We start from the raw sequence: 15,137 nt of genomic DNA, 5'->3' as shown, positions 1-15,137 counted from the left end.
TGCTCTCCAGTCGGCTACTATTTTTCGCCACTTTGCTTTGAGTGGGGAAAAAAATGAACAATCGAGAGGCTGGAGTATATGAGTGCTGTTGGGTGGCAGGCACGTAAAATAAACATTGTGTTCATCCGCTAATTCAACAACCTCCACGGTTAAGTGCGATGACAAATTATCACCTACGAGCATTTTGTCGCCGTCTAGTTTGCCACGATACAGGAGAAATACCTCTTTGAACCAGCGGATGAAGGTTCTGGTGTCAAACCATCCGCTGGGTGTTGCGTCGTATATTGTCCCTTCAGGCCCATCGGTTGTCCAATACTCGTAGATGTTTAGCGCGGAATAGACAACCATAGGGGGCAAAAGGCTTCCAGCGGCAGATCCACAAAACATGATAGATATCGAGCTTTTTGAGAAATCTCGAATCATCTCAACTCTATTTGTACCGGTTGGAACTATTGAAAGTTTTCTGCCCGGATCGTCACGAAGATTCGTTTCATCGTAGTTGAAGATGTTCGTTGCAGGTAAACGCGTCGCTATTTCTTTAATCTCGTTGAAGTAATTCACTATTTCCTCTGACCCCACGGCTGCACGTGCTCTTTTAATGTTTGAGGCAACTCTCTTGGATAACCGCTGCCTTTTGCAAAAATTATCCACCCACATCGGGCCAGGTTTGTTGTTGGGGAACGTAGGAGAGCTTATTCCCATTGCATCCAAATAGTTTTTGACAATGTTGTACATGTCCTCCGGTCCAATGGGATATCCCCAACGTGCAATGATTTTGAGGCTATTAGCAAATCGCTTCTCCTCTTCATTGGTTAAACCAGTCGGGCGACCAATACTTTTAGTGTGAGTCTTCTTCATTTTGTCGAATAATGTCGACCTTTTCACGGCATTGCGTTTAGCTGCTTTCGCATACGACATCCCTGCTCTAACATCAGCCATAGCCTTTTGCAAGTCCTCGCTATTGCTTATCGGTATATTTGGCCTGGCCCAACAATTTTTGCATATGCATATGTAATTTCTAACCTCCACATGACTGCGTCATCCGGAAATTACATCACTGTGTCATAGAGCTTGCTAAAGTATAGTTACGATCGTCCGAAATGGCATCTGTGCAGCGATCTCTCTTTTATCGGTACTGGTATCGTTTCGATGACAAGAAATAGCTTGCTCGACTTTGGATGATTGTCTGTGCAACCATTCGTATACTTTGAAGGGCCGTATTACGTCATTGCGACTTCGCAGTGATGTAATTTCCGGATGACGTAGTCATCTGAGGGTTAGAAATTACATATGCAAAAATTGTTGAGCCAGGCCAACTATAAGTACTTGCGGCGCGTACTTCAGGAGACCCCAAAATTGAGCTAGGCTAACTAGAAGTACATGTGGTACCGGTACTAAATTATACCAGACCCAGTGTTTACTTCTGTTAGTTCTGTACTTGTAGTCAATTTAAGTATTTTCACATAGAACAGTAGTACTCCATTGGCGATGGGCTGTAGAGGAGTCAACACTTCCTCTCTACTTCGCTAGACTTGAAATATGAATAAAAAATAATATTTAAAATATAAAAATAAAATTTTATTCAGTCTGATCTATTTACTAAATTAGGCATATGTTTTTTTCATATCAGAAAGTACAGAAGTACGGTACATTTGCCTGTATGCTAGCAATATTATATAAATAAGATCATACTGTCATAAGGTGTTGCTGTATTGTAATCATCATCATGAAGACCCGTTTTACGACTCTTGATATATCTGCTGTGTTGACTGAAATCAATGCCAAGTTGGTAGGAATGAGACTGGCAAATGTGTATGATATCAACAACAAAACCTATCTGCTAAAACTGGCAAAGCCTGATTTTAAGGCTATATTGCTAATGGAATCAGGCATACGTCTTCATATTTCTGAATTTGATTGGCCGAAAAATATGATGCCTTCTGGATTTTCAATGAAAATGAGAAAACATCTTAAAGGGAGACGACTGATTTATGCAAAACAACTTGGAGTGGACAGAATAGTTGATATGCAATTTGGTACAGATGATGCAGCTTTTCATATAATTTTAGAATTATACGACAGAGGAAATATAATTCTCACAGACCATCAATATGCTATTTTAAATATTTTACGATTCCGTAAAGATAAAGCAGTATCATCAAATGAGGGGAATGCAGATGAGAATTCAGATGTTCGTATTGCAGTAAATGAAACTTACCCGTGTGATTCTGCAAAACAGCGCAAAAATTTTTCTGAAATCAAGTTGAAATTAGAGGAAGTACTGAAACAAGCTAAGAATGATGATGTTTTGAAAAGGATATTAAATCCTCATTTACCATATGGAACAGCGTGTATTGAACATTGTCTTCTAAAATCAGGATTCCCCATAAATGCTAAATTCGGTAAAGAGTTTAATATTGAGAATGACCTGGAAGGTTTGTTTATTGGAATATATCATGGTGAGGAACTACTTGACACATTAATGAAAGATTGTTCTAATGGATGGATTGTGCAGAAGTCGGAGAAAAAATCTGATGGAACAAACGTATTAACAAACACTGAATTTCATCCGTTTCTATTCGAACAACATAAAACTTCTCCAAACGTTAAATATGAATCTTTCAACAAATCCGTTGATGAGTTTTTTGGGAGTTTAGAATCACAAAAAGCTGATATGAAAATTTTGCAACAGGAGAAATCAGCAAATAAAAAACTTGATAATATCAGGAAAGATCATGAGCAGAGACTCTCAAACCTCGATAAAGAACAAGAAACTGATCTTCATAAAGCACAATTAATTGAAGAAAATTTGACTTTAGTCGATCAAGCTATTCACGTTGTCCGAACTGCTATCGCTAATCAAATTGACTGGGGAGAAATAAGCAGTTTAATTAAAGATGCACAAATAAATGAAGATCCTGTAGCAATGTCAATCATAAAACTCAATTTAAAGAGCAATGAATTTACGATGGCTCTAAATGAAGCGTTAGATAATTCTGAAAGTGAGGAAGCCTCTTCTGACGAAGATATTAAAAAATCTAAAAAGAAAAAGCGAAAACCTGTTAAAGTTGACATTGATATCGGCCTTTCGGCTTACAGTAATGCAAAAAAATATTACAACAAAAAGAGACAGGCTTCATCGAAGCAACAAAAAATCATTGATGCTTCTGGAAAAGCCCTCAAGTCGGCTGAAAAGAAGACAAAGTTGTCTCTAAAAGAAGCTGCTGTTGTTCATAGCATTCAAAAAGCAAGAAAAACTTTTTGGTTTGAAAAATTCTTATGGTTTATATCATCAGAAAATTTTCTTGTGATAGGAGGAAGAGACGCTCAGCAAAATGAAATACTTGTGAAAAGATATCTTACCGGCAACGATTTATATGTTCACGCAGATCTTCATGGGGCTACCAGTTGCATAATTAAAAATCCAACAAGTGCTGATGTGCCTCCAAAAACTCTCAACGAGGCTGGTACAATGGCTATTTGCCACAGTGCTGCGTGGAATGCAAAAGTTGTAACGAGTGCATGGTGGGTACACAGTCACCAGGTATCCAAAACAGCACCAAGCGGAGAATATCTAACAACTGGTAGTTTTCTTATTCGTGGAAAAAAGAATTACCTGCCCCCTTCGTATTTGGTATATGGATTTGGTTTGGTATTTAAAGTGGAGGAAACTTGTATTCACAAACATAAAGATGAAAGAAAAGTCTCTGAGCTTCAATCATTCAATGGTCAAGATATACCTGATTCCACTGCAACTGAATCGATAAGCAGCGAATTGGAAAGAGAACTAACTATAGATTCGGATACAGAGGGTAGTGATTGTGAACCTGAAACAAATAGTTCTGCTGAACCAGCTATTAAAGATGAGACCAAAAGCGACACAGCTGATAATGAGCCACAACTTGGAACTGTTGATGCTGTTATGATGGATAAAAAGCCAACTGGAATACAATTTCCAGATACAAACATTCAAATAAAATACGCAATTGGAACAAATTCAGCTGATGAAGAAGAAAATCCTGATGTTGTATATCTTGGTGATGAAGAACCGGTTCTTGTGAAACAAAACAACCCAACTAGCAAACCTAGAATATCTGCAAAACAAAGAAGAGATGCAAAAAAGAAAAATCAACCGAATTCCTCAGGTGATCTTGCAGAAAATGATGTAATTCCACCGAAAAATAAAGATTCACCAAATCCGGTCTTGGTGAATGAAAATCCTCAACAGCATCCTGCAAAAAGAGGACAAAGAAATAAGATGAAAAAATTGAAAAGCAAGTACAAAGATCAAGATGAGGAAGAAAGATTATTAAAAATGGAATTGTTGCAACAGTCTCAGAGTCAAAAAGCAAGAGATAGAAAAGCCAAAAAGGCCAAGTCAGTGGCCCCTCAACAAAAAGAAACAAAAGTTCAAAAACAGCCACGTCCTAAACCTGCGAAGTCACAAGAAAATGAATATGATTCTGACGAGGAGAGAAACAAAGTATTGGAAAATGAACATTTATCAGAAGAAAGTATCGGAATTTTGAACTCTTTAACTGGTTGCCCTTTTCCTGATGATATTTTAATGTTTGCGCTGCCAGTGTGTGCACCATATAACACTATGCATAATTATAAGTTTAAAGTGAAACTTACTCCCGGTAATACAAAGAAGGGAAAAGGTGCCAAAACTGCCCTAAACTTGTTTCAGAATATGCGTGATACTACAGCCCAAGAAAAAGATCATTTGCGCAGTATTAAAGATCATGATTTAGCTCATAATATTCCGGGTAAAATAAAAGTTTCATCAACTCATTTGCAACTCCAGAAAAAGAAGAAATGAATGGGTAGTTAGAGATGGGTTTTATGCAAAAATAAGGTGATATAGTATGTATATTTTGTTTAACCTCAAAGCCAGGCGTAGCGTACTGTTTGGGGAAGTCCAAATTTGTTGTAAAACTCAGTAATAGTTGCAATTTTGCAGATGACTTTCATAAAACAGTCACATTTTCTAAGCTTGATCTTATGAATGTATGAGAAAATCTGACATTTTTGAAATTGTATCACATTAGTTTGCACACAACTGCAAATGCTAGTAGTGGTTGTGGTAAAAATTCAATCTCTGATTACTTTCAAATATACTAAATAGTACTATTTTACTTCATGCTAATATTGTGTGTCCAAATCTACCCTATAAGTTTTGATAAAATGAGTAATTTCACCAGAAAATGATTCACTCAACAGAAAAAAGTTATTTTGGTTATCTGACTTCTGAACATAAACTTTAGAGTATTATTTTAGGTTTTCTCCAAATAAAAAAACAAGTTATTAATGCATTATGATCTGTAAGCCTATTTCATATTCCAATAATAATTTTTACAATGTGTTTCCAATGCGTTTCCTATTTGAAGTATTTACCCAGTACCAAATGTGACCAGTGCTCGCGACTGTATTCAAAGCATTGCGAATGCTATGTAAATTTACAACATTACAAGTCCCCCAAACTCATTCTCTAACTTATGTGAAATTGGAGGAAATTTTATTCACGAGTATTGGAAGTATTTATTCTGTAAAGTAATTGGCCAATCTGGTTAAAGATGATATTATCGAGAGTTTTGCGAACTTATTTTATGTGCAAAATGTTCAAAGTAATTAAAGTTTCTGTCAATTTAATAGTGGTGGAATGGAAAGAAAGTCATTTTTTTTTTAATTAGGATGAAAGAGAAAATCTGACAAAGTTATAACTATTTTTAGCTTTGCCATAGCGCAAAATTTACAGTACATGAAGTTAGGCTTGTGAGAATACTTTTGTGCAGGAAGAAATATAGTTCAGTGGGCGAAAACTACATTCCTGCAAAAAGATTCTAAAAAACAAGGGGTTGAGGACTAAAATGCTTGCTAAACATTTTCTTAGACCGGAGTATACCCTCCCACACTCACACTGACGTATGTTTCATTACAAAGCTATGTGCGCCTTATTTAGCGCTCTTTTAGTGTATTCGTGAGAGATTCACTGATACCAGGCGTTTTTTGTCTTGTTATTATTATCACCCTTCCTTCGACCGAGATGGATAAAATTGCCCGCTTGGATAACTCAGCGAATTAAGTGGAGAGCTTCTTAATTAAAGACGTTAGTGACTGCTTGTACCTGACCTTTCTCGGAGTGTCGTATTAAAAATAATCTGAGCCACGCTTATGTCGTAGTGTGGTACATAGGCTTTCTTGGAAATTAACATAAAGCGCCTGGGGCATTTGATGGATGAACAGGTTTGCGCTTTATCATGTATAGGTATGTCTAGTTAGATCTCTAGGTGATGATGTGCGATAGTAAATGCAGAAATATTAGGCGTATTCGCAACAAGATAACGCTGCTGGGATTCGTCGCCGTAGCTTTTTGCTTGGCAGTTATAGTTACCAGAAGCAGAAATCATACTCTTGAATTGGACAAGGGTTCTGTCTACGATATTATCAAAAGTTAGTACTTTTAAATTTTCTGTGCACAAATAAGATCTCCTCATTAGCTAGGATAACGCTAAGAAGAAATTTTTAAAATGTTTGTTGTGGTATATATATATATATCGTCGTCGTCAAAAATATTAGTACCAGCGGATCATTGCTTTGGAGATGGACGAGCAATAGGTAGACATTTGAAAACCCAATAATAGGGTAGGCTACACAACAAATTTAATATACTGGGATCCCATTTGACAAGCCCTATCTCCAACTCACTTTTTCGCATTCTATTAACGCAGATTGATTCTGTCACATTCTAAATCTCAGCATATCTTATCTGAATATGAGATTTTAGGCCGTTTCAGAAGGTGTCTTCATTATAAAAAAAAAACTGTGATTAACATATTTTCTCAAAACTCTCCGAGTATTCTATAATGCTTTTTATCACAAACTAATCTTTTCTCTGGAATTGTTTCATGAACGATATGTTCCAAAAATTAAATGAGTGTAATTTTTAAACTATGACAATACCGGTAATTCAGGGTGTCTCAAAAGTAAGTATACGGTACACTTTTAATTTTGATTTGCTTTTCAGGTACTCATCATAGAGCGTCCACTTCTTCAGGAAACATAGTATGGATAAGTAGTAATATTCAGGTATGGTTTGCATTTTTCAACAACCCACAGAATGACTAGGAGATTAACCTGAGAAATGGGGCGAAAAATTGCTGTTTGGCAAGAAGCATATAAAACAGTAAGGCATACGGCACTTTTTCGACAAGGAATGGCGTAAATCATGGAAACTGGATCTGTAGATGATGCACAAGGATCAGTAAGACCAAGGAGCGGACGCTCAGAGAAAATCATTCGAATCTGAATTATTTTCAAATTCTCTGTTAAAGAGGCTCTAAGTTTGTCTTACTGATTTACATGCTTCTTGCCAATCAGCAAATTGCTCCTCATTTTTTTGGTCAATCTTCTTGTCATTCTGTGGGATGTTGGAAAATGAAAACAAGACCTTAATTTTACTAGTTATCCATGCTATGTTTCCTGAAGAAATGAACGCTCTATGATGAGTACCTGAGAAGCAAATCAAGATTAAAATTGTATACTTACTTTTGGGACACCCTGAATATATATATAAATCTTGACCAAGTCTTTTCCATTTTCAGGTGAAGAATTGAGGCATAAAACACTCGCAGGAATTCGACCTGAAATCAAGTATGATTTTTTAAATCACTTTGACCACGGAATTCATCCATCAAGAGTTGTCATCATTCTTGCTACCAAGAGGTCTGGCTCCACGCTACTAGGAGAATTTTTCAATCAAAATAGAGGATGCTTTTATTTGTTTGAGCCATTATTCCCGTTCACGCGCTACTGTAATGTTCTTCGCTATGAACGTGTGTTGTTTTTGGAACGACTTTCAAAATGCAATTTTACAGGATTATCTTCTCATTATGCTAACGCTTTTCGCGTCACTCAACACACTGACGAACATTCAAAGTGTTTGGAACAAAACATATGCTTTAGTCAAAGGAACATGAAGGTCCTGTATCGTTATTCTGCTGCTTGTGGGTCTAAAAATATAGACGTGCAATTCGATAAAATTGCTCGCTTTGTTCCGGAGTCACCATGCGGATATCCTCTAAATGTTAGCATTTTATCGTCATTGTGTTCCTCAGCTGAACTTGTCACTTACAAAATTATAAGAGTATGCGATATGAAAGACTTGGATACACTTGTTAGAAGATCTGACGTAACAATGATTTATCTCGTTCGTGATCCTCGAGCAACTATTGCATCCCGGCTTCAATTAGAGAATGATGAATTGACGAATGACACATTTGAATTTGGGGTTAAAAAACTGTGTACGGAAATTTCAGAAAACCTCTATTACTCTAGTATTTTGGGGAATAATACAGGTAAATCGGAATGATCTAAATGTTTTTGATCAGAACCACTAATAGGTACACAAGTTACATAATATTCAATTAATAAAACCGCATTGTTTCTAAAATGGGTACAATTATCAGCGTTTTCATTCAATTAATTAATTTCATGGTATCAATACTTGAATTAACATTATCCAAAAATCATTCATTTCGATTATATTCGGAAAAGGTACAACAATTATTGTTTTTTGTAAAAATCAGATGAAAGGAGATATATTTTTGATCGACATTAGAATATTCTAGTGACATGTAAATACTTTTCAGGATTTATTCTAGTGAGATATGAAGACATTGTGACGGAGCCCCTCAAAAATGCTTACAGAATTTACAGGTTTGATACATTACTATAGATATATATATTCCTATTTACTTCCTAATATTTTCTCTCACCTTTTCATTAATAAACTTCAGCTTTGCACACATATCAATACCAAAATTATCATGTATGTTCACATTCCTGGCTAGCAAAAAAATCAAAACAGTCTACTACATTAGCGTAGAGTAAGATCTACCCACATATGTGAATGAACAAATGACTCATTTATTTATATATATACAATTGTCTTAAAATTTTTACAACAAATAATTTAGGCTTATTGGTCAAGAACTTCCAACATCAGTCAAGTTATGGATTACAACTTCCTTCCTAGGAACCGCAAAGAAACATAAGGTATACTTAAAATTTAACCATAAAACATGGAGTTGAAAAATATGGAAGTCAAACAATAAATACCGGTATATGTTTTTCAGGCGTCCGATGATCCTTACAGCACTGTGAAGTTTGGACTGCAATCTTTAAATTCGTGGAGGCAAATATTATCTTTACAACAGACAGTATTAATACAAAAGTATTGCACTAGTGCTATGAAAGTCCTTGGCTATACATTCGTTAACTCATATCAGGAACAGCACAATTGGAGTCGAACTTTATGGAAATCATAATGATTGCTGCTTGTGGGAACTTTGAGATCTTGAAAGATGTTTTACAACATCAATTTTTTTTCTCAATGTTTGTTGTAAAAGTTAAAAAGCATCAAATTGCTAAATCATATGTGATTTTGCATGATACATTTTGCCAAGCCTTTTCAAACAGTATTTCTATTATTTATTTTCACTGTTACTATTTTACATTGTTATTTTAAGTTTCGAAATTGCAATTGTATATTTTTAATACTGATATATTTCAATTGTATATTTTCAATGCTGATATATTTCGTTATGATTAAAATTTGACACGTACTTATGTAGGCAAATGCCGTTGTTATATAAACACAGTTTGCTCGTCAGCGCTATTTTCTTCAATCCAATATTTGTTGATATTTTTTTGATTTCTCTGCGGAATGGCGACAAATACTAGGTAGAATAAGACATTTACTTGGTAATTGCAGTAATATTGATATTGTATAAAAATTTGTGCTAAATCATGTCTTGTACTGGATGTGACTGTGATGCATACAATGTAGAATGTGATTTCTCAATGACAATAAGTAGTGTCTTGTGGTGTTTTTCATAACCTTTCTCGCGAGACATCAGTTTTTAATGAATGCCTACTCATTTTTTATTATTGCAGTTGGTTTCGGTTTTTATATGAAGAGAACATCATTGATTCATATTCAAGTACAAGCACAATATATCAAATCAATTGGTCCATTTCTAGAAATGTCTGATCGCACCTCGCGACATCTTCAAGTGAAGTCATTGCAATGATACAATATTTAGTAAGATGGCGCCAACGATGAGAAAGCTACGTCGAGTCATCGGCGCCATTTGCGGACATTTTAAATAACGTCGTGGTCGATAGAGCGTAAACGGCTTTCACTCGCTCCTAACGTAGAAATGGCTGCGCTTCGAGGTAACATGAGAACCTCAATAAATAAGGTTTAAAAGAGTTGGGTTTGCTATTGGGGCGATCGGTAAGAACAAAGGGTAGATAGTTCTAAAGTTGTTGTGAAGCTTCCTCAGTCGCGAAGGCAATTCACAGAGAAGTCTCAGCACGTTTAATGATCGCTATATCTGCTGCCGATTTCGATACTGCCTTGCTTGGCAAAAACTCTTCTCAATACTTTAATGCAGATTTGATGCAAATTTTTCTATATACCACAGCATATATAATTTATATGTAAATCATTATTGCATTGGTTGGTATTTACATACGTGAACTAGCCTGCAGGACGTTACAGAGATGTCGGACATTCCTCGTCTAAAAGCGGAATTTCTTCTCTCGCCGCCGAGGGAGTATCTTTCAACGGGTGAGCAGTTGTATGTTTACTTTTAATATTTAAAGACCATGTTATTCCTCACTAATCACGGATAACTGCTTCATAATTGAGTACGGTACGTCGCGGCATACTTCACGACAATTTAATAACGCGACGCTTGTCGAACGACATGTTACTCAAACATCATTTCTTGTTTGCAGCTATTTACATTTCCGACATTTGTTTTGATTACACTCGGTTATGGCCGCACTTAGACGCTGAATGCTGATCACCCATATATTTATATGTCAAATTTAATCAGCTACATTGTGCAAGAATTAAATTTGTAGGCAGTTATTTAATAACAAATGCTTGGCAGCTTTGCTGGCTACACCCTATTTCTGGCTGAATACAATCTGTGACTTATACTGTCCCGTTGGATAGAAATTTCATAATAAACATTTAGCATGTTTTACATTTGAGCAATTCCTTACATGTAAGGAGGTTGCCATGCTGTTTATATAAATTAACCTAAAAGTCCTAAGGTCGTTTCTTTAGGCATAAAAGGTGCGTTAAAATATGAAATTTTTATTATAATTTCAGTCGCATTCCTTCTTCAAATCAATCGACATTTCAATCAATGTCTATAAGATGATATAAATAGCTAACCTCATGTCAAATACACATTTGCGTCATTTCCGGATTTTATGGCGTCGTATGCATTCGGCGTATTTTACAAAATACAATTTTGCATAAGATCCCATAGAGGCATAGACCACCCTAAAACACCAATGTTTACATTCAATTACGCAGGATTAGGAATGCTATTACCCACAGCAGCGTTCATGCAGTCGCCGTTAACCGATTCATGTAATCAAATTAGGCACGCTTATAACAGGCATTTTTTCATATTTCTTGTTTATTTTTCGCAAACGACAGATGTGGCGCTTTATTTTATTGGGTGATTTTATGGTGTATTTGGGAAATACTCAACCCTATTCATATGATTAATGCTGTGATTACATAACTATGGTTTCTCCTTGTATTAGCGTGGGAATTAGTTCGCGAAAATATTTGGTAAGTGAATGAGAGATCGCGTTCGCGATGTTTGGGTCTACGAATTGTTCTACTTGGGTTCTATGTTTATTGAAAACAATCGCCTGTCGAGCATATAATGGTAAAAAGTGGATGATGTATGTGTGTTATCATTTTATTACAACACAACGAGCGTGAGGACAATTTTATGTAAAAATCCGATATCTCTAATTTTTTATTTTTAGTAGTATGGATTTGATCTGCGTTCCATCTCCAAATCAGAAATGTACTAAATTTTGTATGTATCTATAATCGATTTATCTTCGATCCCGTATTCTGAAACGTTTAAATCATTATACAGAATACAGAACGGAAGAGCTAATTATTAGCGCTCTGCAATAAATTTCTTTTTGACCGGAATTCCCAATTAATTTAATATCTAATGGACGTTTCTCTGAATTTGACCATGAGAAATATTATCGTCTTCTCGTTGGCGATAAAATGTTTCTATTTCGTGCAGTAACTCTAACAACTTTCCCTGTGTTAGGCTTTCGCCATTTCGTTTATTCAGATTTGATTTTTACTCTTTGTCACTGAATTACAGTTAAGGCCATGACTCGGGGACTATGATCTCTATTTTCAGTTTAATTTGCGGGCAAAAGTTATTTCTTGTTTTGTTGAACAAGCTATATCAGTGAACCATTTGCAAACTATCGTTTTCCGGAAAAAACATTTTCTAAGAGATGTTTTAAGGGTTCTTTTTGTAAACGTGCGTTACTTACATATTAACATTTGTATGCGACCTTATATTTCAAACTGTGCAGAAAAGATAGTTCAAGATTGTTCTTTATGTGCTACCTAACCAAATCTATAGTGGTTTTGTATCGTGACGTTCGCATGAAGTTGCTTTGATTTACTCGAATGGTATACTTAATATTTAGTTTGCTCTGTTTGTGAGTCCATCCGATGCTTTTTCATAAACTAGTTTGAAGATTTTATTTAGTATGTAGCCTTTTCTGCTATTTTGTGCTGTAGTCATTGAGCTGAAAAGCCATTAATTTCACTGATGTTTCGTTCGCGGTTTTATATAATTTCTGTTTAATCGACAGCCGACCTGACACGACGGAATTTAATTACAGACAAATTAATTTTATATATTTATGAAGTGTATGATTGATAAATACCGTACCTCTATATTTCATAAAACTAGGCAAAATAGGGAAAATGCATGCAATCAAAATTATCTGAGAACCTAACTAAGGACACATGTCCAATAAGCTGTGTACCGTGGATTGATTGAATGAGTTTGGTTTTGCCGTTTCGCTGACTATCAGAAATGATTTATGATACCTGGCGTGAAAACGCGGTGTGTCTAGGAAAAAATAATCACGGTAATTAAATTCATTTAACAATATTGTCATGGACCGAATGATTGATGACGAAAGAAGTCTACGCTCCACGAAAATGTGATGACGGTTCGTTGTTTTTAAGTGTGGCACAAAGTTAGGGTGTCCGACTCGTGTTTCATCTAGGACTGGACACATTGAATCTAATAGTAGGTAATTCGAATCGCCGTAAATCAAATATTGTCGGTGCTCCCGAAGTATGCGAACCAAGATGGCGGACATCGGAACGTAACATGGGTAACAGGTTAGGGTTAGGCGATAATTTTTTCCCAATTTTCCTTATTTTAGTCCTATTATCAGTTCGAAGACTAGCCAAGAGCCTCCCGTAGTATTTATACCTAAAATTATGGCCTAACCCTAACTTAGTACACATATTACATTCCGATGTCCGCCATCTTGGTTCGCATACTTCGGGAGCCCCATATTGTCAAAGTATTCGAGATTCGACTCGAAAAAATATTCGAATCGATTTTGAAACATACTGGTACTCGAAAATACCTATCCCTACCCTCTTCACTGGGAAAAAATGTTGATAAATCCAGTCCCAAGTGACAGTGTAACACGTAAGCTTGGCTTGCATTGAATACTTATATTTAGTTTTTTGTTATTATCACTTTCATTAGGAAATGAAAATACAATATCAGTTTTAATCGTAGGCCGGTGCTGAATTGACATTCCTCGTTCTATTTCTGAATGTTCGACCTAACGGTTATTCATTCACAATGAAATATTAATTTCAATTTAGTGTCCGCACATCGACCTTCATTTGAAATGCTGCACCAAAAATGCTAAACAATTTCGCCAATGGTTCGCACGATGTATAATTCATAATTATAAAACTAAATGATGCAAGATATGTATATATATATGTAAAAATATCCTGTAATCATTGTGGCTTCGCCCTATCTTTGGTTATTTGTCACAATTGTAAGGCAAATAGTGTCTATTCCTTACACCGAAACAAACCTAAAAATTGTTAGCGATAGCAGGTTAGACTTGGAATTAACGCATTTTAATGTTGAAATGCAAGCGTAGATCAAGTGGGGGATTGGTGTCAAAATTAACCTCAGAAGGAAACGCCTCTTTTGTATAAAGCTATGATATATAATGTGTACAATCATGTGTTAACTACACTGTTTTTTGGCGTTTTTAATTCTTGGAGGTGTTATTTCTCGATTGGAAAGTATATGACAATAGACATTTTTAACCCCATACATTTGAAGCAAATTCCCTCCGTTTTGTTTCGGGTTATCACGCGGGCTTTTGTCGACGGCGTTATCGTTACATTGTCAGATTTCTTCCATTTCTATACGAAAATTTGTAATGAAATCTGCCGCTTATAAACGATGAACTCCGTGGACTTTTTTCTATATTTATAAGGAAATACCCAATACCATAAACAAGATGGATATTTTTAAGAAGTTATAATTACAGAGAACTAACTACCTCTTCCCCATCTAATTAATTGCTCGTTTGGCTTTTACAACTTCGTAGGAGCGAGCTTAAAAAGTCCCATTCAGCAAATGCCCTGATCTAAATTAGGACATCTACGGTGAATTAACACCGTCTAGTTCCCATATGCCATTCCCATTCCTATATCCAATAGGCGGGACTACTTTATGTAGTTTTCTTGGGAATTTTTCGTATATTTTCTTGCCTTTCACGCTCACGAACTTCCGTTTCAAATGTGTTTTAAACCCGTTTGAGGATGACAAAGCAGAAAATGAGAATGTCAGCGTCTTGAAAAGTTGGCATGGACAATCTTCGATCGCCAATAGAGGTTTGAAACAATGTGGCAGGCCAAGCCGCTTATCTGCGACACCTTGGGGACAGTTTGTGTTATGTTTTTTTTTTATATACTCTTAACTCTCATAGTTAGATCAGTTACCGGGTTATTGAAATCAAATGCCCGTATGCTCTTCGTAATCATTTATAATTAGAAAATGTCAATGACATTACGTCATTGTATTGTCAATCGCGTGCGTGCGTATATAACTTCCCTCTACACACATATTCAACACGGTCCGTCGCATGCACCATATGTTGCTGATTTACAGAGAGCTAAGCATGATCCACATATAGATAAGGATATAGTATCAAGCTTCATTCCT

At 35.9% G+C, this 15,137-nt stretch overlaps 3 protein-coding genes across 4 annotated transcripts in view; all 3 read left to right on the top strand.

Moving 5' to 3' along the window:
• The first annotated feature begins 1,676 nt into the window (after positions 1–1,676).
• On the top strand, positions 1,677–5,652 carry LOC120327891 (ribosome quality control complex subunit NEMF-like). Its single transcript, XM_039394248.2, has one exon. It carries the CDS (start codon positions 1,727–1,729, stop codon positions 4,820–4,822), a length of 3,096 nt encoding a protein of 1,031 aa, XP_039250182.2. The 5' UTR covers positions 1,677–1,726; the 3' UTR covers positions 4,823–5,652.
• A 493-nt stretch (positions 5,653–6,145) lies between these two features.
• LOC120327894 (carbohydrate sulfotransferase 3-like) lies at positions 6,146–10,031 on the top strand. Of its 2 annotated transcripts, none has more exons than XM_039394258.2 (5): positions 6,146–6,453; positions 7,605–8,357; positions 8,664–8,718; positions 8,979–9,057; positions 9,138–10,031. In XM_039394258.2, exons 1-5 carry the CDS (start codon positions 6,294–6,296, stop codon positions 9,327–9,329), a joined length of 1,239 nt encoding a protein of 412 aa, XP_039250192.2. In that variant the 5' UTR covers positions 6,146–6,293; the 3' UTR covers positions 9,330–10,031. The 2 variants fall into 2 exon arrangements, with proteins under 2 accessions (XP_039250192.2, XP_039250191.2); XM_039394257.2 differs by having other exon boundaries at positions 8,652–8,718.
• Positions 10,032–10,475: 444 nt separating this feature from the next.
• LOC120327893 (kazrin-like) overlaps positions 10,476–15,137 on the top strand; it is a 40,315-nt gene continuing 35,653 nt past the window's right edge. The window contains exon 1 of the mRNA XM_039394252.2: positions 10,476–10,636. Coding sequence (XP_039250186.2) covers positions 10,570–10,636 — 67 coding nt within the window. The 5' untranslated portion in view covers positions 10,476–10,569. The remainder of the gene's footprint in view (positions 10,637–15,137) is intronic.

Source organism: Styela clava, chromosome 7 (genome assembly GCF_964204865.1).
Source record: "Styela clava chromosome 7, kaStyClav1.hap1.2, whole genome shotgun sequence".
Taxonomy (NCBI): domain Eukaryota; kingdom Metazoa; phylum Chordata; class Ascidiacea; order Stolidobranchia; family Styelidae; genus Styela; species Styela clava.
Note: the sequence above shows the minus strand (reverse complement) of the source record. Positions and strands in the feature narration are given on the sequence as shown.